The sequence below is a fragment of the Cygnus olor genome, chromosome 1 (genome assembly GCF_009769625.2).
Source record: "Cygnus olor isolate bCygOlo1 chromosome 1, bCygOlo1.pri.v2, whole genome shotgun sequence".
Classification (NCBI taxonomy): domain Eukaryota; kingdom Metazoa; phylum Chordata; class Aves; order Anseriformes; family Anatidae; genus Cygnus; species Cygnus olor.
Genome location: NC_049169.1, coordinates 43,707,856 through 43,729,531, shown reverse-complemented (window position 1 = coordinate 43,729,531; position 21,676 = coordinate 43,707,856). Strand labels below are relative to the sequence as shown.

At 52.1% G+C, this 21,676-nt stretch overlaps 1 protein-coding gene across 2 annotated transcripts; it reads left to right on the top strand.

Moving 5' to 3' along the window:
- The first annotated feature begins 7,544 nt into the window (after nucleotides 1–7,544).
- On the top strand, nucleotides 7,545–12,698 carry LOC121069071 (suppressor of cytokine signaling 1-like). 2 transcript variants are annotated; one of them, XM_040554779.1, is made up of 2 exons: nucleotides 7,545–7,668; nucleotides 10,813–12,619. In XM_040554779.1, exon 2 carries the CDS (start codon nucleotides 10,879–10,881, stop codon nucleotides 11,551–11,553), a length of 675 nt encoding a protein of 224 aa, XP_040410713.1. In that variant the 5' UTR covers nucleotides 7,545–7,668; nucleotides 10,813–10,878; the 3' UTR covers nucleotides 11,554–12,619. The 2 variants fall into 2 exon arrangements, with proteins under 2 accessions (XP_040410713.1, XP_040410723.1); XM_040554789.1 differs by lacking the exon at nucleotides 7,545–7,668 and adding an exon at nucleotides 7,700–8,810 and having other exon boundaries at nucleotides 10,813–12,698.
- The last annotated feature ends 8,978 nt before the right edge of the window (nucleotides 12,699–21,676 follow it).

Here is a 21,676-nt window from a genome sequence, read left to right as displayed (position 1 = left end):
CAGGAGGTGCCGAGAGCGAGCCGGGCTCTGCTTACCGACAGCCGGCTCCTTGGGGAGCGCGTGAGTGTTTGGGGGGCGGGGGGGGGATTTCATTCTTTATTTGGTTTTTGTTACGCCTCGGGAGGGCAGGAGCTGGGGGCCAGGCTGCGGGAGAGGGGGGCCGGGCTGGGCTGGGGCTGCCCCGCTCCGGGTTTGGGGTGCCGGCAGCAGCCCCGCGGGGAGCCATGTGCCTCGGCTCGGCTCGAGCCTGCCGCCCCTGTCGTCTCTCGGCACGGGGTGGCGGGGAGCTGTGTCCCGGTGCCGCTTCCCCTCCGTGCAGCGCCGGAGGAGCGGTTAATCTTTGCTGGAAAAGCGAGCTCTTCCTTTTATTTATTTATTTTCCTCCTCGATTTAATTCTAATTGAGTTTAGTGTAAGTGTGTGTTCTGTCCTGCTCAGTACAAGCACGGAAACGAGACCTGAATGAGCCCTGGAGGTAACAGAAAGATGAATGTAACATCCCTGAGTTCCTGCCCCCCCCCCCCCGCCAAACGTACAAGAGAAGGATGGGGATGTGGCTTGACCGTTGTTTTGGAAAGTTTGGGGTAAAGAGGAAAGTTTAGGGTAGCGAGCTGCTATTCAGGAGTACGTGGTCCAGACAGCAGAGTTTGCTCTTTGCAGTACTCGGAGAGTGAAAATTGCGGTCACATGTTGCCCATGCTTAATTCTGTTGAATGGGGTGGGATCAGAAATAACTGCAGTTTCCCAACCTATCGTCCTCTAATGGCTGGGCCCTCTGGAGGCTCTATCTTCCTTCTCCAAACAATCGGGACTGCAGTTCAGATGCTGCGGATGTCAAATAGCCCATTCAGTCGCAGTGGGGTTATAGTCATGTGCTTAAAATTATGCACATGCACAGAAGTTTGTGGGACTGAGGCTCTATTATCACATAATGTTGGTCTTGGTTGAATCAAGTTACGACGAGATGTGACCGGTTGCTGCAGATGAAGCCAAGCTTTGTTTCTGTGTTCGTGAGGGATTCTGCTGGGTCTGTGACTTACAGCTCGGCTGTTGAAGGACGGGGTCTTGTCCCCTCTGGAGCGGAAGGCTCTTGGGCGCAAATCCGTGGGATTACTCGGATGCCAGCCTCCCACACTGGTTCCCATCTTCTCCCCAGCCAGACTTGGAGCTGGGCCTTTGTTATTTCTGCGCTGCTTGCTGTCTGTTGCACACCCCTCGGTACCCTGGCTCGCTCACTGCTGGCTGGGGGTTGTGGCGAGAGGCAGCATGAGGCTCTCCTTCCAGGTTGCACTGGAAGCCACAGGTAAAAACTGTTGGGGTCCCGAAAAGCAGGTGTACAGAAGCTATAGGGCAAGGCTGGGCTGGTGCAAAGCCTCCCGGGTTTGTGTCCCTGCCCCTGTTTGGAGAGGGCCAAGTTTGGTTTCTAGATGACAGCTTCAGACATCAGCTAGTGCCTCCGTCCCTAATCCAGCTGGAATGTCTCTGAAGTTGGTGGCCAGTTTGCGCAAGGGCAGAGCTGGAGCCGTGTGGTGCCAATTCCTCGCTGCTGTCACCGATGCTGTGGTTGCACCGCTGGGAAACAAAAGGGGAGAATGTGCCTTTCGAGCTGGGTTTCTTCCCTGGTTTCTCTTTCTTTCCGTCCCCGCTGGGATTTCATTCTTTCCTTCTCCCTGGCCCTGCCACATGCAGTGTTGCTTTCCTTGCTTCTCCTGCCCTGTTCCTACCTTCGTCTGGTCAGCAAGAAATAGCTAGTGCTGGTGCTCAAACAGGACGTCGTTTGGGTCAGGCTGACACTGTGGTCACGTTAATAAAAGCTCTGGGGAGGCTGTGTGTTCCCGAGCCATTATCTGGTTGTGCTCGTGAGCCGGGAGAGGTGCGTCTTAAATGAATGTGTAGGTGCTGCAAGAGTTGAGTCTGCCATACTGGGATGGTATCTTTTTGTAGAGCAAGACATTAAGTGCATATACTGTTAAGAGGCATCAAATATTTGTTTAAAAGAAGGCAGTTAAACGTTAGGCTAATTACACCCCTGATTACATGTAACTAGAGGCAGAAGCTGAAGATGGTCATGGTATCAACTTACCCCCTTCTTTCCTGCCAGTGTACTTCACTACTGCTCGGCCTTCTGTTTTGCATCTGTGCATATCCTACAGCCTGTTGCCTCATCGAGGTATTCATTAGCTGAGCGTTTTGCTGAAACTGGTCTCACACCCTTTAAAAAAAAAAAAAGTTCAGCGGTGTGTGGTGCAACAGGATTTGGTGGCTTTGTGCTAGTGAGTGGTCAAAATGACTCGAGTAAAATTAATTTCCCCCCCGACCAAGTGCAAGATTTCAAGGTAAGATTTAGAAGTGAGAGGTATAGAAAGTCCTGTTTTTATTTATTTATTTTTTTTATTTTTATTTTATTTAACCTCTGGGAATCTGTGTGCAGTACTTCTTTAATAGTATATCAATATCAACTCAGTTTTAGTACAACTGCTAAATACCGGTCTCTGTGTTGTCTTTGGAGCCTTTCGAGCTGCCCCCTTAGTTTCGTCCTCTTCAGTGGAGAAATGAAAAGGCCTGTGTGCACTTCACAGGAAATGAATGTCTGATACAAGCTTGCAGACTGCACATTTCCAAGAACTGCTCTCAAGGTATTTTGATAATGCACATTCTCTCTGCCTTCTCCCTTCCTGCTCCCCGTGCACTTTCTGTGCTGCTGCTTGTTCGCAAACACATGTGAAGTACAAGGGAGACAACCAGGCCCTGCTGATCCGAAGCTTGCACGCAGGCTGCTCGAGCTTTACGTTGGCTCTCTCGGAGCGGTTGCTGGCAAAGTTGTGCTAAGCTGGCAGCCTTCAGCTGCCTTTGTCTGAGCAGAGAGGTTTTGTCTCCCCCATCCCCACCCCCTGCAAACACCGAAGAAAAACTTTGACTTCAGATGCTGACTTGGGTTACGGTCTTTGTGATTCTGCAGTTCACAAACTGCAGCAGCCCCACGGTTGAGTCCTTGTAGTGACTTTATAAACCCTTGTTTACTTCTTCAGTTCTGCATGACTAAGGGAAGTTTGCGCCTTTTGCTGGGCTCCCCTGATTTTTATGTCAAGTCTGATCAGTTAAGGGGGGACTTAAAAAGGTGATGCTGAAAAAAATAAAGCCCTTTGCTGCTGGATTCCTCTGCTGAAGCCTGGAGTGGTGGGTCCTTTACAGAAGCAAGGCAGAGAAGTTTGAGAAAGAAGAGAAATGAGAGTCCTCAGATCAGCTCTCTCACTTTCCCCGGCAGCATTTTAATGTGTGTGTGATTGGAGTTTTTCCCTTTTATGAGTTTTAAAATTACTTACTTTTCAATCTCGGTTACCTTTGAACTTCCTCTCTTTTAGTTTTATGAAAGAGCACAAAAAGAGCGGCCTGACTATATGGTGTGTTCCTTTTGCACCCCCTGTACCTATCCGCTCTCTAAACTAAGCATCACGTTTCTCCAGTCTCCATCTGAAAACTTGCATGTGACTTCTCATCACCCATCCTTAGGCCCATTCCCTTTGTTTCAGCTCTACCTGTTTTTATGTAAGGTGGCTGGAGCCGAACGTGTTGTCTCAGGTGTTACATTCCCACCTGCCTATTTTGCAGCCTCACGTTTGTGTTTGCTGCTTGTTTATTAATTTCTGCTTCTGCGTGCTGAGCTGGAGCTTCCCTCAGTGAGCGCTAGGTGCTGTTTTTCAGCTCGTTTGTGAGCTGCCCCAGTTAACGCATTGCTCCTGGAAATGCAGACCCAGTTTATTTTCTTGCAAGTCCTGGGGATGCTTGAGGCACGTCCTGGCAGCCGGCCGCCTTTCGGTGCTGCCTTGCTGATGGAAGTTCTGCCTCTGCCCTGCGGCCAGGCAGCCCTGTGCTGCTCCTGTCATAGCAGCGCTTGTCCAAAAAGGTTCCTTACATCACCTGCAGCCCCGTGCAACTGGTGGCAGCAGCTGGTCTGAGCGAGAGAGCACCTTTCTGCATCTCAACCAGCCCTTTCCGAGCTCCTTCCAAAGTCCTGCGTACGGTCCGCTGCGTCCCGCTGACTTTCTGCTCTTTAATTTCAGCATTCCCCATCTCTTCTGATTACTGCCCTCCACCCCTTCAGGTTAAATATCATTAAATACTGGGGAATCTCCTCAGCAAAATATGCAAGGGAAAAAAAAAAGTTATCTGCTTGCTTGCTTAGCTTCTCTGCAGTGTCCTCATCCCCACGTGCTGGTATCCCAGTGAGACGAGTGATTCCCCTGGAGGCTTTCAGGTTTTAATCAACTGAAAATGCCATTTGTTTTCTGGGTTTTCCTTTTGTTTTTCTTGGCTACTTGCTGTCCCACTTTCATGACAGCCATCCTAATGTAAATTTGCTCCCCGCCATCAGTAATTTATATTCCTTTACGTCGGCTCTGCCAGGGTTAGCTTTTCACCTTCTGAAGGGCTGTGGAGGTTGTAAAGAGGTTTGGGCAGGCACTGGGGCTTCGCAGGGGTTTTGGATGGTGCCTTTGACCCACGGCAATGGCCCTTGTGAGGCTTGTACCTCCCCAAGCTGTCCTCACAGCCAGGCAGCCCCTATTGCCCCTGCAGGTCAGCACGCTCTGACACTTTAAGCTTTCCTGAATAATCTCTAATGACTGAAGTATTTTTCTTTTTTCCACTTTTGATGCGCAGGACTCGTTTCTTTATTTTGTGTATTGGAAATTCCCCATTATAAAACTTGGTGTTGTGGTGCGTTTGTGCTTCGTGACCCTCGCTCCTTCTTCTGAAAGCGCAATCATTGATTCATGGTCTGTCACATCGGCTAGAGCCAGGAGGTTTTAAGAGCAAAGGGAGCATCCCTCCCCTGTGCCTGTGTGCCCTGGCTTGTACGGGTTAAGCACCTAGGATTTTTCTTTCAAATCCATGATACCGAGCCAGTTTTCCCTGCAGACGCTGCTCATTTCCAGGAATTAGCATCTTCCATGAATGCCTTTCTTGCTAAATGAGATGGTTTTGATGAGGGGCTGTGGTCATTGTGGGAACCACCGACAGCCGTCGTGTTTTGGGATGTACGTGTTCAGGCAGGGCACTGGAACAACCAAAACCAGTCCATTCAGCTGAGTAAGGTCGGAATGGGGGATGCAAACCCATGCCGTTGACCCAGGTATGGAAAGAGGAGCTGCCACTGGCGGATGCTGGACTCCTGGCCTCCCTCCCGGCCCCTCTTTCCCTGTCCCTGTCACCCTCAGTGCTCCGCCAGAGCCCCCGTGCCTCCGCTGTCCCAGCTCCCCCTCCTCATCTCTCCTCTCCCTGGCTGCCCCCCACCTCCTCCTTTTGGCACCCAGGCATCAAAAAACACCGCTGGGCCGACCAGAAGTGAGCAGCGACAGCTCCCTGTCCTTCAGCCTCGGCAGGAGAGCCCGAGCAGCAGCGTTGAAGCCTAGCAGTAACCCGTAACAATTTCCTGTTTCTAACAATTTATATTTTTAAACTCTCTTTTCCCCAGTTTCAGCGGGGGAAAACACCTCAGGCTCCCAGACCAGAAGTCGGTAGTCCCGTGTAAGCCAGCTGGTAGGTCTGGTTGTGTTACTTGCTATGCAGCAGCTCCTGCGCGGCAGCCTTACAGCTCAGGGAAGTGGTGCTGTTACTCCGAAATGGCGGGATTACAGCTTCACGCAGGGCCAGGCCTGCGTGGAAAGGGCTGTTTAATTTGGAAGTAGTTGTTCTGGATTTGCAGAGTGGTTCAAAGGTGAGAGGAAGGGACCCTGAAGCAGGTTTTCTCTTCCAGCTCTTTTGGTCAGGCTAGCAAAAGCAATAAGCTTTCCCTATAAACTGCCACCTTCTTATTTTTTGAAGCATGTTTTGTGGAAGCCAAACGCGCTCGCAGACTTCCTTGCCTTGAAGAATACTCGGAGCACATCAAACTATCCTGTGGGTTTTCTTCTGGGTAAAAAACTTGCAGCCTGTATCAGCAGATCATCACGTTAAAGCAGAGAGCACGTCACAGAAAAGTACAATAAGAAACGCAAAAAAATAAACGCAAAAACTAAACTAAGCCATGAGAAGGTGGAATTATTTGTGGGTTCTGAAGCGTGCTCTCCAACACCAGAGTTAAGAAGAGGGTTTGATAAGGACAGTCCTTTCGCAAGAGCTCTCGAAGCCAGTTCCCAAAACCCGCGTGCAGAGCTCTCCCCTACATCTCTTCTACGTGGAAACAGGAAATGTCACAGCGTGTGCTGCTGCCTCGTACAGGACAGCAAGCTTACAGATTTTTTTTTTTTATATTGCATCCTTGTTGAATGCTGGTCATGTAGGGAAACATGGTTTTGGTTTGGTATGTGTACGCGTGTCACGTTTGTTTTTTTCCACATATTCCCTCACGCCAGACGTAGTATCAGCCTCACACCAAGGTCTATTTATAGCCGTGGCATAAAAGACAGTGGGAACTGCGGCATCTCCTCAGCCCGCTTTGTGCTGGAGGAGCTGCCTGTGATTGACGCCGGCCCTATTCACGGGGCTGTGCCATGTTCCTCGCTGAAACGTGGTCCTCCGTGCTCACAGGCATGTGCTTGTCCCCGTGCCTGTCCTGCTTGCCCCTTCCCCTCTGCTGATGGATGGGATGGGGGCCTGCAAGCAGGAGGTGTCTGCTCGGGCTCCGCTGCCTGAAGCAGGGATGCTGCTGCGAAGGACCTGCTGGGTGTCCCTGTGAAAGCTTTTCTGAATTACCCTACCTGCTCGCGAGCTGCAGGATTGGTAACAGGGAGGTGCCGAGGCCAGACAGAGGGGGTAATGTAGTCACGGGGCAGAGCTGTGGTTCTGCTAGCTGCGAGTCAGCGTGGCTTGTGGGGTGCGTGCCCTGCCTGGGCTTGGCTGGGGCGATGCAGAGAAGTGATGTTAACTGATGGGAGCCTAGGTAAAAGTGGAGCCTTGAAGGGACTGCCTCCGAAAGGCATGCAGAAGGCTGAGTTTATTTTTTCCACTTGCTGACAGATCCGCTGCCAGGCAGGTGGTTGCACAAGTGGTGCGCTGCTGCTCCACCAGGTCAGCAGGTTTGGGTTTCCGTCCATGAGGTGAAAAGAAAAAGCCTGGATTGCTGGGGAAGCCGAGCAGGAGAGCAGGAGCCAGACTGGGCTGGTTACTGTTCAGATAACTCCCCAGCGAATGGCTACATGCATGCTTTCAGATAAGACAGTCTAAGTGTTGTGCCTTGTGCTGAGTGCAAGCTTGAGTTTGCTGTTCCAAATCCTGAAGCGTATTCCTGTTGCCACCGTCTCTTAACATCTGGTTTTTATGGTTCCTGCTTCCTGCAGATGATGGCAACGGTAAGGTCTCTGCATTTGTCCTTAGGGCATCTGTGAGCTGTATGGAAGCTATTCAGGTCACGGCTTTGGAAGCAGCAATAACAACAACAGTGATCCGTTGCTATCTGAAGTGCTGTGTGCAGGCTTCCACAGCCTCACAGGTTGAGGAGGTTGAGGCAGACCAACCGCCTCCAGATTTGTCGCGTTTCAGATCCACGTTACGGCCAGCTAATGGGCTTGGTCACCAGTGTGACGGGCATCTCTTTCTTCCCGAAAGATGGATCTGCTCTGGAGGAAAGCTTTGCAAAAACTGCGGAGTGCTGCATCGGAGCTCCCGACTTCGGACCGCTTCCAGGCCTGACATCCAGCGGCTCACCCCTATGGATGGCAAATTGAGAGAGGTAAGCCCTGCCGAGCGTCCTGAAGGCAGCGTGTGAGCACGGATCCGAACCGCGTGCGTGAAGCCGCCGCTGAGTGTGCCAGATGTATCCAGCCCCAGGGCGCGGGGTGGTTTGGCTGACACCAGCGGCTGCGCGCAGCCGGCTGCCTCGCGGGGCTCTCCCTGCACGAAACCCGCTGCCTCGCCTGGGTAGGGTGTCTGGAGGAGAGCACAGTGCTCTGTGTCAAGAGCACTTGTTTTGAAAAGCTCTTGAGCTTGCATTAAAGCAGAAGGTCTGGGGAAACTTATCCGGCCTTTCAGTCAGCAGGACACCGGCTTTTTGGGGATGTTGTTTTGGCTGTAAGTGCTGTTCTTGCTGTAGGGAGGCTGTAGTGTTTGGGTGTTGGGTTTTTTTGGGGGCTTTTTAGCAGCGGGGGGAAAAAAGCAAGTCTGGGCTTGGCAAATCAGAAGCAGAACTAATTATGCACGTGTGTTTCATTATGCCCCAGGGTTGGCTTATTTCTAGTCCAAAGAGTCCACCTAGCCTCCTTCACCTGGGAGGCCACATACACATAGTGCACGTTAACCCATTAAAAGTGAACCTTAAAGGTGACACCATGAAGTACTTCTAGAGGGCTAACTAATGTTACGCTGCCGGCCACCCGGTCATCTGTTGGAAGTGGGTCACTGAAGCTAAACAAATTCACGCTGAGGACCTGACCCACATGTAGATTTCAAACCAAGTGAGCAAGCTGTGAGGGTGCTATTTTTGCATTTACTTTGAATTCGAAACGATGACACAGTCTCAGTTCTTAGTCAGCCAGACTTCTAGTAGCAGTGGATTTTTCTTAAAGGACTTGGGAGAGTGACTCAAGGTTGAAAACTGGGACAAACAGTTGTTTTTTTTTCTTGTTTTGTCAAACGGCATCTGCAGCCTTAAGCAAATTATCTATTTATTTGTTGTTTTTAAAGCTAGCCTGGAAATGAAAGACAGCTGCTTGCTTCTGTTTTCCTGTTTGGATTTGTTTTCCAACCTAGGCCCATGAGATTGGCAAAACTTCGGTTTGGACCCAAGAGAGCTCGCAGTTCGGGAGGAGTGGCTGCTGGTGGGAGCGAGTCTCCTTGGTCCCATCGCAGCTGAAGCCCTGAAGGCCCTTAGTGGGAGTATGACCTTTTTTCCCCTATAATAACTAACGGCAAAGGGCTCTATAGCTTCCTTACCCAGTGGAGAGGAAAAGGAAAGGGACCGAGTTGCTGCAGCTTCTTGTGGTGTTGAGTTTTCGGTGGTGATAGATTGCCCTGAACGCTGCACGTGTCGCCTGTGTTTACTTGTGTGCAGCTCACTAAATCAGCTTCCCCTAAGATTTATTCTGACTTGCTGAACCATCTGAGCAGCTTTCAACCGCTGCCTTTTTTTTTTTTAATGGAAAAGAAAAAACCCAGCTTGATTAACTCCTTCCTACCCCTCCCACCTTTCTCAGAGTGGAATTTCCCTCCCACAGCGACACGTAGCTAAAGGGCAGGATCGGCAGCATTCAGAGCAGCGCCAGGGATGTCGTGGCCTGCACACCACAGGACCAGAAACTGAGTGGATTTACCACTGGAGAGGCTTCCCGGTGTTTATGGCTCCCTGTCCTGACGGTGACATTATTGATATCACTGCTGAGTATTGCAAGAGACGTGAGGAGAGAAGAGATGACTGCAGGCAAGGCGCTGCTGGGAAGGTGCCTCCTTTCCAAAAATACCATGCCAGAACAGCACGAGGGGAAGGCACCCCGTCCTGCTGGCACGAGGCTTTTAAATAGCGGCTGAATGGCGTGAGATAAGGGGAACTGAGCCTAGCCCGGAGCTTTCCCTCATGCTCTTTCCCTCTGTGTGCCCGCCGCAAGTCTTGGCCCTCCCCTGGGTCTGCGGTGGGGGGCTCGGGAGACGGGGCCGCGCAGCTCCTGGCCCGCAGGCTTCGTGTTGGCGGCGGTGCTGTAAGCGAGTGTGACTGGGTTAATGGAGTGTGTCAGGGGGCTGAGGGCAGGGCTTGGCGGTGAGCTACTGACTTGTCAGGCCTGGGGAAGTGGTATGTAACAGCTCAGCTTCTCACACAGAATGAGCCTCTGGCTCAGGGCTGTGGTTTTTATGTTTATGCATATATATATATATTTATATGCACACACACACACACATGTATTTTTTTTAATAATTGAGATGACTTGGATGGATGACTGTTGGCAACAGTGGGAGCAGGGATCTGCTTTTCTAAAGCCAGACAGCCTGGTGACAACACGAGGTGCAGATGGAGAGGGAGACGAGCAGGGTCGTGACAGCGAGGGAGGGAGGGCACTTGGCTGAAGGCAGCACAGGAGCAGAGGGTGGTGGCTGCGAGTGGGCAGCAGCATCTGCAGGCGTTGGGAGATGTCCCTCCGGCACAAGCAGAAGTCACGGGCTGGAAGGCCCCGAGCAGAATCGTTCCTCGGAAATCAGTAGAGCCTGGTGTCAGCGTAAGTGGTCTCCTCGTGGCAGCCCTGAAGCTGATGGCGAAGCATTTCGTGCGGGGCACTTGATCCAAGGGCTTTGCTTCCTCCTGGCCTGCTGGATGGGAGCGTCCTGGGATGAGGGAGCGGTCCCTGGGGTCTGGTGGGAAAGGCTCGTTCCCATCTGCTGCTGCTTCTGGGTCCTGTGGTCTGTCTGTCCTTCTGTCAGAGGAGGAGGTGGGCAGGCAGGAAAGACACCTTTCCACCTCTCGCTGAATGCCAAAGTGAAAGATACCCTCCTGCCTCGGGATTTTTTTCCATTGTCATTTGGGGTCTCATTTCCTCTTGCCAGTCTCAAGGCCACTCTGAAAAGCCCCTAAACATCCAGCAGAGGGAAATCTCCGAGATCTGCTAGATTTGAGCCAACCTGCTAAAGGATGTGCTGGGGAGCCCCTAGCTGTGAATCGTATAAACCCAGTGCTGTAAGGTGGGGCCTTGCACTGGCTGGGGATCCTGATGGAGCCCCTCCTGCTCTTATTTCCTTGGTTGTACCTCCAGCTGTGGGTTAGTGGCACACCATGGCTCCCTGCAGTGCTCCTTGGTGCTCTCGCTGCTGTCTTTTCTACCTGTGAAGTCCCTCTCTCCACTTGCCCAGCGAGAAGGGCATAGAGGGTTTGCCTCACTCTGCTTCTCTCCCGCAGGCTGGACGCGAAGGAGGAAGGATGGTAAAGGCAGCGTCTTCCCAGGATCCATGGGCTCTTTGAGAGATGATCAGAGGGAGGCCAGATGATCTGCACAACACGCACGCCACTGTTTCTCGTCCGCAAAGGCAGCATCGGAGCGTTCTCCCCAGCCCCGCACCTCCCGGCTTGCCCGATCGCTTCCGGATGTTTCGCAGCTGCGAGTGGGAGGTCCTGGAGCGGTCCCTCAACATCCTCCAGGCCAGCGACTTCTACTGGGGCCCCCTGTCCGTGGGGGAGGCCCACGCCAAGCTCCAGCGGGAGCCCGTCGGCACCTACTTGGTGCGGGACAGCTCGCAGGGCAACTGCTTGTTCAGCTTGAGCGTGCGGATGCCCACGGGGCCCGTCAGCCTCCGCATCTCTTTCCAGGAGGGCTATTTCCGCCTGAAGAACTGGTTTTCGGACTGCGTGGTCCGGCTGCTGGAGCTGGTGGTGGCGGGGACCCGCAACAACCCCTTGCACTTTGATGAGATGGGGGGAACCCCCCTGGTCTTCTCCGAGCCCTTGTGCCGGAGCCGCCGAGCGGTGCCCACGCTTCGAGAACTGTGCCGTCGGCATCTGCCTGCTGCCAGTGGTGCTGCTGCCGCAGGGGACACCGCAGGGACGTGCCCGCAGGAGGTGGCGGCGTCACCCCCGGGCAGGAGGCGGGGGTCAGAGCAAAGTGTTGTCCCCAGCCCCTCCGCAGCCGGGGCTGGGAGATGATGGCGGGCATGTGGGAGGCGAAGGGACGCGCCTGCCGCCTGGCCGTGCCGTCGGGGCCGAGGTAGCTGCTCGGAGAGGCAGGGGAGGACAGGTGCCCCAACCCACCGGCAGCGAGAGCTGTGTCCTTGGAGGTGCACAGCACGTGTGGCCTTCCCTGCAGAGGCTGGGGTAAAGCCAGATCAGGAGAGCAGCGGTTTCCACCTGCGGGTCCTGCTCTTTGCTCCAGTTGTGCCTTATAAGCTTGAGAGCGGGGCGAGCTGCCTGTCCCCCCAGGTCAGCCCCGCTGCCCCAAAGTGCCTGAGCTAGTCTGTGCTATGCATGTGCCCTCATGAAGCGATATGGCTGGGACCAGGCCCACAGCGCTGCAGCCTGGGCACTGGTAGGCACGGCCACCGTGCGGACCGGAGAGCCACGCAGGTGGGAGCGCGCCCTGCTCCTCGCTGCACAAACAGACGTCAACACTTGCACTCGGGGAAGACTGCTGCAGCTATTTACAGTACGTGCAGCTTCACTGCCTTTTGCCTTGCTTTATTCGAACAGGTTTTTGGGAGTGCAGATGGGTTTATACTACGGGCATTGCATTCCAGCAGAGGCAGTCCCGGTCCAGAGAGCCTGGTCTGCGCTGCGAGGGTGTGAACAGATAATCCTGTGCCCTTCCTTACGCTCATCTGATAGTATGCTGCTGCCATCTATGGACTGTAAAAAGATGTTTTGGTTTTGTCTCAAAAAAAAGGCGAAGAATTTTTTATACGACTTTTAAATGTTAATAAACATGTTTTTATACTTCTTTTTAAAAGCTAATGAATACATTACAGTATTTTCATTCCCTTGCAGCATTGGAAACATGGTTAGTTTAGTGCAGAGATATATGGTAATCAAACTGAAACTGAACAAGTGAATTTCTTACAAAGACCAAAAGCAGTACAGACATGAAGGGTCTTAGATGGGAACAATAAACATAGTTCACCTTACAGTGCAATAAATAAAGATTTTTATAAACATAAGACACTTCCTAAATAGATAGAGGTAAGACTTTCAGAAGTATTTTTAGTATTTAAAAATCGTACTGAGTGTTTGAAAGAAGCACAGCAGTGATGAACTGTAACTGGTGAGGGTGACTACAACTGAGAGGGATAGAGAAGTTTTAAATAGGACTAAGAAAATTAGCATTGTGGTTCATTTTAGGGGTGCAGGTGGGTATGATGTCCTCAAAATCAGTGACTAAAACCAGCTTTGTGAAAGGAGGTCAGCGTGTTTGGATACTATAAAATTTGACACCTGAGTCAGATCAGAGAGCAGCCAGCAGTGCATCGTGCACGCAGGCTGCCGAGCTCACGCTGGCTTTCCCCTTCAGACCCGTAGGGTGAAAAAGCCAAATGTAGAGAGCTGGCACTCTGAATTTGCTCTCTCAGCTTCGGATATCGTGTCTGAGGAACCACTTTGTGCGGCCCGTTATCATTGCTAGGTCTGTTAGAGGGCAGATTGGGCTGCGATGCCCTGCACCAGGGCAAGGGTGCCCTGTGCTGCTCCAGGCAGCAGTATCCAGGGGCTGGGGTTTGACCTGCCTGGAGCCCTGCTCAGATAAACCCCCTTGCCCAGGGTTGCCGCTGTGTCCACCTCGTGGAGCGGCCCTGTCTGAGCACTGCAACCCAAGCACCAGTCAGCAGGCTGAATCTACAGGGTGCCTGGCAGCAAAGGCCAGCAGCATCCTGGGCTGTTCCAACAGGAGCATGGCCAGTAGGTGAGGGGAGTGATTGTCCCCCCATACTCGCCACTCTTTAGACACCATTTAGAATACTGCATCCGGTTTTGGGGCTCTCTGATGCAACCAAAAAACTGGAGTGAGATCAGGGGTACAACCCCATGGTGCTCCGGGGGTTGGAGCACTTGCCCTGTGAGGAGAGGCTGAGCGAGCTGGGCTTGTTGGACCTGGAGAGGAGATGCCTTCAGGGGTACTTCACAGCAACCTGCCTGTGCCTACAAGGAGGTCAGCAAGGAGCGAGACTCACCACAGCATGGTGGGAAATGGGATGTGGTGGAAACAAGTCCAGACTGGATAGGAGGAGACCCCTTGGGAGGTCCAGCTGGGGGCAGGTTGCTCAGAAAGGTTGCGCAGCCTCCACGCTTGGAAGTTTACAAGACCCAACTGGGTGAAGCCTTGAGCAGCTTGGTGTCACCTCAGAGCTGGCCGTGCCATGAAGAGAGACCTCCCGGGGTCTTTTTGGGGGCCACGCTAATGCTCTTGTTGCTGCTCCCTGCCATGGGTTTGGCTGGGTCTTGGGCACCATCCCATTGCTCAACCCAAGGTGCCACTATGGATGAGCACATCTGTAGCTCATGTGCCCACCCTGTGGCATCTCAGGTGGCTTTGGGCACCTGCCTTGGCCCTCAGGGGAAGCCCTGGCAGGGTCACCTCTGTGTGCTGCCCTCCCTCACTAGGAGGAGTGGGGCTGGGACCGTGTCTCCGGCCCACCTCATCACTCCTTTGTTCTCTGGCTGCCTTCCTGCCTTCCCTTTAGAAACCAGGGGTGGTAGGGAAGGAGCGGGCTCGTTTCTTTCACGTTTATAACCGAGTACAGGAATGCTTCTGTTTTATGGCAGCGGTTATAACTCGCCGAGGGAAGAGCTTTCGAACTGGATTGCGCTGACCTGGCGATGAACCGTTCTCATTTGGCCTGAAATGAGCATCTTGGGCTGCACGGCTGAGGGCTGCGCAAGAGCTGTGTCTGTGGCTGGGGCTGTGCCTGAGGAAAATCACACCAAGGGAGGAGGAAATAGTTTGGATTTTAATAAAATCCACTATATTTTGTTAATTTAATTTTATTTTGTTTTATTTTGTAATTGCACAGCAAGTATTTGTCTCTGACTTACTTGTAAGTCAATTCCATGCAGGGCTGTAGCAAATTGATTTGAGATCTGAGGATGAGAAAGCAGTGAATGACTGCCAAGTATTGTTATATTGTGAAAGTTTAAAGCACATTATGGTGCCTATCCTCATTATTCCGGAGGAGAGGGCACTTCTCAGATCAGAATTGGAGCAAGAAAACAAACCAATTTGGGAAGAACAAGAATGGGAGAAGTGCATTTGGATGTGGCTGTCTTTAGAGTCCTCCTCCATTTTCTGCTTGGATCTTGGGAGAGAAGCCTTTTTCCTTAAACTTTTCGGACAGAGACGTGCAAAGTAAAATCAGAAGAGGTTAATTCCAAGGCGTGACTGCAAACGATGTCAATGGGTGGGAGATGTTCACTGCAGCCACCCTGCCCCGGAGCTGGTCCCTCCGTGCAGGAGCAGCTCCTTGTGGCCAGCATCCAAGCACTTTGCTTGGTGGCTCCTAAAGGGACTTGTAAAGAAATTACAAACTTCCTCACAAGCTCTCCAGCACCATTCGGGGAATAGAAGAAAATTGTTTGCATTTTTATACATTATGTTACACGTTTCTCCAGCTGACTCATTTCAGTTTGTCGAGGAAATTTATACAGCCCCGCAGATGTTTTTTTTCAACCGCTCGTCCTCACATCCAAAATCGAAATGTTTGGTCCTGTTGCGAGAGGCTGCCTCTTACCAGGCTGCTGGGGGCTGGCTTTCGGTCCCGGCACGCCGCAGGCATGCAGCAGGAAGCTGCTCTTCATCTGCTGCCGACCAGCTGCCCTCTAGCAGTGCAGCGGGGTCGCAGGGGTTAATTTCCCGAAATCCTCCGCTGAAACTTGTTAATAACTTCCATATGTACCCATGTGTGTGCGCAGGAGGGGCCCCAGAGCCAGCAGCTCTTGTAATAACACTTGATTACCTCTGACATGAGGGTCTGTATTGCATTACGGCTCTGCCTCGATGCATCAAAATTCACCCAAAGCCATAAGTTTTGTGCAAACACGTATCAGAAAGTTTATTGATGTTCGGGCATTCTAACCATTTGGAAATGAACTCCTCCTATGTAGGCAAGCTTTAGAACAAGACCTCCTGCGCACCCAAGCGATGGCTTGGGTTTGGGCTCTTGCCCTGACGTCCTTCCCAAAATACGTATTCGGATCATCATCCTTTCAATGCGCTGAAAATCTTAATTTGCAAGGATACCTTGGTTGGGGGAGTGTGTTGGTTTTGTCCAACTGAGCTCATTTTGCAGCAGCTCCTCAGACGTTTGGTATTCATGGAGTTGCAGCAATAGGAGCTCTCTGCCTGGCTGTGGAGGACAGCCTTCAAAGAGAGAGCAGGTGTCAAAGGGAGACGTGGCACAGCCGCCCTGCCTCCCCTGCTGCCTCCCTGCAGAGCCGCCGGGGTTTCTGCGCGCTGCCTGCTCCCCTGTGATCTCAGCCGGGGTGGCAGAGCTGCCCTTTTGATGCAGCTGGAGCCGAGCACTTCCACACACTCCCCCTGGACAGGCTGGCTCTATATGCTGGGTCTTCTCATCCTGGAAAAAAAGATGACTGAGGCTTTGCAGACCTCTGAGTGCCAGAGGTTCTGAGTGCCAGAGGGTCTACAAAGCCTAAGAGCCATGGAGGAGGTGGCTGAGTGCATTTTCTTGTAAAAAACAAAACAAAAAAAAACAAGAAGGCAACTGATCAGATACTCAAGTGTGAGACTCAAAACACACAAAAGGAGCTGTTTCTTCCTGTGATATATAGGGAGGGCATCGGTGCAGGCCAGCCTCAGCCCCAGGTGACAGCCGTGGGAGCTCTGCCCAGGGCACCAGCCGGGTCAGAAAGGAGCTTCAAAAAAGACATGCAGCGAGGAAGAGGAAAACATCACGCAGCAGTGGCAGCCTCCTAGATCTGCATCCAACCCTCAGCAAACAACAACTTCTAAAGGAAGATTTGGCTGGCTCCTGGGCTACCTGCTTTTCCACGGTGCCACTCCTGCTGGCAGAGCTCTAGACCTCTGAGCCAGTCCCAGATGCCATCAAAATCAGCGGCCAGATTGCCGTTCCCCTCGGAAGGTTTTGGATGAGGTCTCCCATTTTGTCAGGCTGGTGTGAGCAAACGTGGGTTTTCCATAATAAACTTAAATCACAACAAACCACGCTCCCACTGGCTTGTGCAACAAATCATGCTGGGGGAATTGCTGGCATTCAGCATGATTAGCCCGAGCGTAGATGCCTTCCAGCTCGTAAACAATAGCCTAAAGGACTGGAGAGGATCACAAACAAAGCACTTACAGACAAGACAATGTTTTCAGAAGTGACTTGAGAGCTTATGGCCACCGGGGGTTTGTCTTTTAAAAATAAAACAGAAGTAAACAAATTGGCAAAGACATCTCTGAAGAATCCAAGAGAATGAACGCAAGGATGTACTACTTCAAAACGGTAAAATGAAGTTGGGGAAAAAACTTCAGGCAGGACTAACTGTTCCTTTCAAGGTGCTCAAGGAAACGTGCCCACAGAGTGGGCAGGCAGTGGAAATGCCAGCTGTCTGGGCAGGCAGGGGCCGGGTGGGAGGTGGAAGGGATGCTGGGGCTGCTCCCCAGCCTGCCTCTAGTTGGCCATCAGGGAGAAGTCCTTGCTCCAATTCACAGGAGGAGAAAAATCCCTTAAAAAGCACTAAGAGCAATGACAGAATAAGGCAACTTGTATTTATCAAGTTTTATGGGAGCTCAATCTGCAAGGGACATTCCCTGCACTATACGCCATGAATTTCAGGCTGAAAACAGTTCAGTTTATGTAAACCATATTGTTTGTATTGCACTTTTATTCATTTTTAAAAACCTCATTTTTTTGTAATAACATTTTTAAACGTGGGCTGAATTATTTAGAATTTCATCTGTTTGCTCCTGGCCCTGGCCCAGTGAAGTAGCAAGTGCCCAGCTTCACGCCCAAGAGCTTTCTACAAGGGGCCAACAAAGTTCTTGGCTTTGATGTAGTTTCTCGCATGTTTGGACACCACGGGAAAGGTCAAATCCCTTGTTCTGCAGTTTTGGGTTGGGTGGAGAAGGACTGGTGGCTCCTGATCCTTGAATTTCTGCAAAGAGCTCTCCAAGGCATCGGGATGGCAGAAAGGGGAGGTGGAGAGCAGGAACCAAAGATTGCTTGCTGCTCTCGGAGACTGTGCAGGGGATGGGCCAGATATGGAGGCAGCTCTAATGTACGTGCTGAAATACCTAAAATAAGCCATGCAAACAAATCAATCGTATGTTATCCAGATGGGGCTGTTGAAATCCAATAATAGCAGTAAAGTGCTCCTGAACTCTGCGGAGAGAGAGATTATAGAAGGATCAGGTATAATTATAGTGCCTTATTATTACCATTCTCATCATTCTTTCTAACAAAGATTTTCAATAGGATGAAACAACTTCTTGCAGGAGAATGTCATGTGTTTGCTGGCATTTTTTCATTCTTCCTTCCAAGGCTGTTCGAGTCAGTCCTTGTAAATGGTATTAATAAATGCCATAATGATCTTGGACATCATTCAGACGATGCCCTTTTTGCCTACAGCAGACCCTTCCCCTGAAATTTCTCACTGTTGCTACCACTGGTGGAAACACCGGCAAAAATCCCCTGCTGCTTTGATATCCTTGCTTTGATACACACGCTTCCGAGCAGGATGGAGAAATGTCCTTAAAATATTAGTGGTTGCTAGAGGTTTGTTGGTCTGTGTCCTGCTCTATATAGCTGGAGTAATATAGGTGGAATCACCTAGGAGATTTTATCTACTTCAGACACGGTCAGATAGCTGGAGGTGCCTATCTGCAAGTACCCAGGACCACAGGGTGGTGAAGGAAAAGACCCCAGCATTTTTTCAGCAGCATCCCTTCTGGGTCATTGCAGGTTCCTGAAAGAATTGCCCTCAGATGGGACTGATGGTGTGGTGGAGCTGTGCTGTGTAATGGAGTCTGGACTTCCCGGGGAGGGGATTTCTCACCCGAGGGAAGTCCAAGGCCGCTCTTCCACCTCTGCGGCTCCCCTGGCAGCAGCTCAGCATGGGCAAAGCTGCTGGTGAGCGTGTGGTTGATAAAACCTCCGGTGACACATCTCACTTAACCTGCAGCACTCCCTGCACTGCCATCTTCATTCTGCCCCTGAATTGGCAAAACCCATCCATTTGCTGACCTCAGCTTGGAGAGATGCACACACCTGTGCCAAGTGCTGTGGCGATGCACAAGAGCCTCCTTCCCAGCCACCACGTCCTCAAGAAGCTCTCTGCTCTGCTCTGCTCAGCTCTGCTGCCTGGAGGTCCCAGGCCAGCCAGGAGGAGCAGGCAGGGTGGTTTGAACAGATGCAGCTTTTTTTTTTTTGGCGGGGGAGGTTTGTTTCAGAAGGGAGGGAGGGAAGGGGCGGTTTGCTGAGGTGGGTCTTTCTCTTTTCTCCTCCTCTCCCCAAACACCTCAGCAGAGCCTTGCTCTGAGCTCAATGAAAGTAGGGCAGAGCCTAACCACATTTCAAGCTGTCTGCGTTTTTGGATTCTGGGTAATTGTGATCTCTTATCTGTTCCTAGAAAAGATTTAAACAACTTATAAACCACAGCTGGGCAGAGATAATAAAGGAAGCAGTGGCAGGGTGGGGAAGGATCTCCCCAGCACAAGCAGAGCGGGGAGGGGGGGGGCCTGCGGGAGAAGTGGTGGGCCCGGCTGCGGTGGAGGGGTCTCCACATGGCTGCTGGGGCCACGGGGGACTGAGGGGGGTGGCTCGGGGAAACCAAAGCCACAAGTGCTGGTAGCTGGGCTATGCATAAAATGCGTGCATACATGTATATGCATATATGTATGTAAGAGCAAGTGGAACTGTGTTTAGCCATGGGAGGGGGAGTCTGAACCCTGCTATGGTATCCATGTAGTCCCACCTCCATGCACATGTTCTTGCTGAGGTTATTCCTCCACACGGATGGGACACGCTTCCTCTTGCACTCCAGGGCTTTCACATTTTCCATTCCTCACCACTGTTGGTATACACCAGCCACGGCAGGGGATACTCCTTCCACTGGAGGGGTTTGACCCAGCCTCCAACCTCCAGGCCCACAGAGAGGTTCAGAACATCCCTCCCAGGCCTCCCCGTGCCCACTGGGGACATGCTCCATGCTCTGCCTGGTGCCACTGCTCTGCTCTTTCCTCCTCAGCTGGACACTGTTGGTAGGATGCGCATGCTCTCCCTTTTGTGTTTGCTGTGCCTACTAGGGAAAAGCTTTGTCAGCAATGATCTTTTCATACTTCTAAGCTGTATTCTCATCATCCATCTTAAACTGCATGCAGGAATTTTGACAAGGGCTTAAAAAAACTTGGTAATGATCCTCTTGCAATAGGCCAAAACAACAGACCTGTGTCCTGTAGTCCTGTCAGCTTGGGATGTGGATTTTGGGTGGGAAATTGAAGGGGCAGAGGGAGGGAGAGAAGGAAGAGAGAATGAAAAACAATTCTATATTGGCAAAGATCCTAGCAAAGAGATGGTTCTTTCAGCAAATGCTCTTGCCAGGGTGGTTTATTTAGTTTGGATAGCCAGAATAGGGCCTGGTGGCTTAAAGATGTTTTTCTACCCTAGGAGAGTTTGCTATAACAGCTGTATCAGCCTGCGTATTCTCCACAGTTCATGACAAAAGGAAAGCTGAGGAATTAATAGAAAAGAAAGCCATCTTTTTTGCCAGCAAGACACTTAGCTACTTAATCCCTTCCCAACCTTCCTCCCAGGAATTGGCAGAGGCCTGGTGCATGTGAGGAGAGCGGCGCTGATCTAATGCCGGCTGCGACTGCATGCATGCCCCACTGCAGGGGGGCCGTGCTGGCTCAGAGGTTGCTGTTGCTTGCTGCAGGTCCCTCAGCTGGAGAGCTGCCAGAGGCTGTATGGGCAAGCAAGGAGTCTCAGCTAAGCAAAAAAAAAAAAAAATAGGAAAGACATTAAAAGAAAACAAACAAAAAAAAGCAACATGAGAAAGTGAGGGGAAGAACTGGGGAGGGAATGATGTAGGCAAGGTGCAAGGGAACGCAGGGACTTGGATGAGAACGAGTTGGAAGTGTGGTGCAGCTGTGGGGCACGCCATGGGGCACCTGAAGGCAAGCAGAAGCTGCGACTTGCCAGCGCTTGGGCAGCCGGGCCTGGCACGGCCGATTGGCTTGCCCAGAAGGCCATCTGGTGAGGCGGTGGCTGGCAGGCACGGGTCCTGCGGCTGCCTGGCTGCCCTGTCTCCTTGTTCTACATAATCCTCCCTGCGTCTGCCCTCTGCAGGAGCCGGCCCCCCGCCAACCCTGCCTGCCTCCCCACCCTCCACTCTCTTGGCAGGGAGCTTGCGCAGCCATCCCCTCAAGCTTTTCAAGGACTGATGCGAACACCCAATGCAGTGCTGCTGGCAGGGAGAGGGCTCCTATTTTAACACAGCGTGGCCAGGAGCTGCCAGCATCCTGCCCCTGGCCTCTCTGCTCAGCTGTGGCACCTCGGGGGTGGTGACACATCCCGGGGTGGCTGTGGGAGGGCTGCGCGCGTGGCTCCTGCTCTCATACTCCCACGGGGCTGGTGGGGCGAGCCTGCAGCTGCTGGAGCTTGCACTGATTTGAGCCTCCCTCTGTTGAGGCCAGGTCAATGGCATTGCAAGGCCCCGACCTGCTGAGGGAGGAGGGTGCCGCATCACCATTTAGTAGTGCTTTGCTTGGGGTGGAAAGTACATAAGAAGCTTTCCCAGGAAAAATCAGCGTACACATCATCTCTGCTTTCTCGCCTAGCGCCCTGCCAGGGGCCCACACTCACTGTCAGGAGGCCTCTGCAGGTTGAGAAGTCTCATTCATAATAAAACTTCACTCCCCACCAGCACTGGCAAGAGTTTCCACTGCGCCTGCCGCGTAGGAGGGACAGCTTCTGAGACTGAGTGGCAAACTGTGCCCAGGCGTCCTGAGGTGAGGCCACCCTTGCTCCCTGTACCTCTCCCCGCACAGGGGGCTGCTGCCCCTTGGGGCTTGCCAAAATGACTCAGTCACTCTGGTCTTGCTCCACTGCCAGAGCCCGGGGCTGGCTGGGAGCTGGGTCTGCGGTGCATGTGGGGAACCGCAGGCTCCTGCTCCTCTCCACGGGCTGTTGTGGTGAGGGAGGAAGGGTGAGAAGGGAGGACAGCAGGCATCAGGGCTGGCTTTGCACCATTGCAGCGGGCTGTGCTGGAGCCTGTGGTAAAGTTTATTTTCCTTTCCTGTATCCCGCCTTCTGCTTACCTTCGCCTAACA

Excerpts from the sequence above, each read along its gene's own strand:
- LOC121069071 (XM_040554789.1), top strand. The coding sequence starts at position 10,879 with ATGATCAGAGGGAGGCCAGATGATCTGCACAACACGCACGCCACTGTT.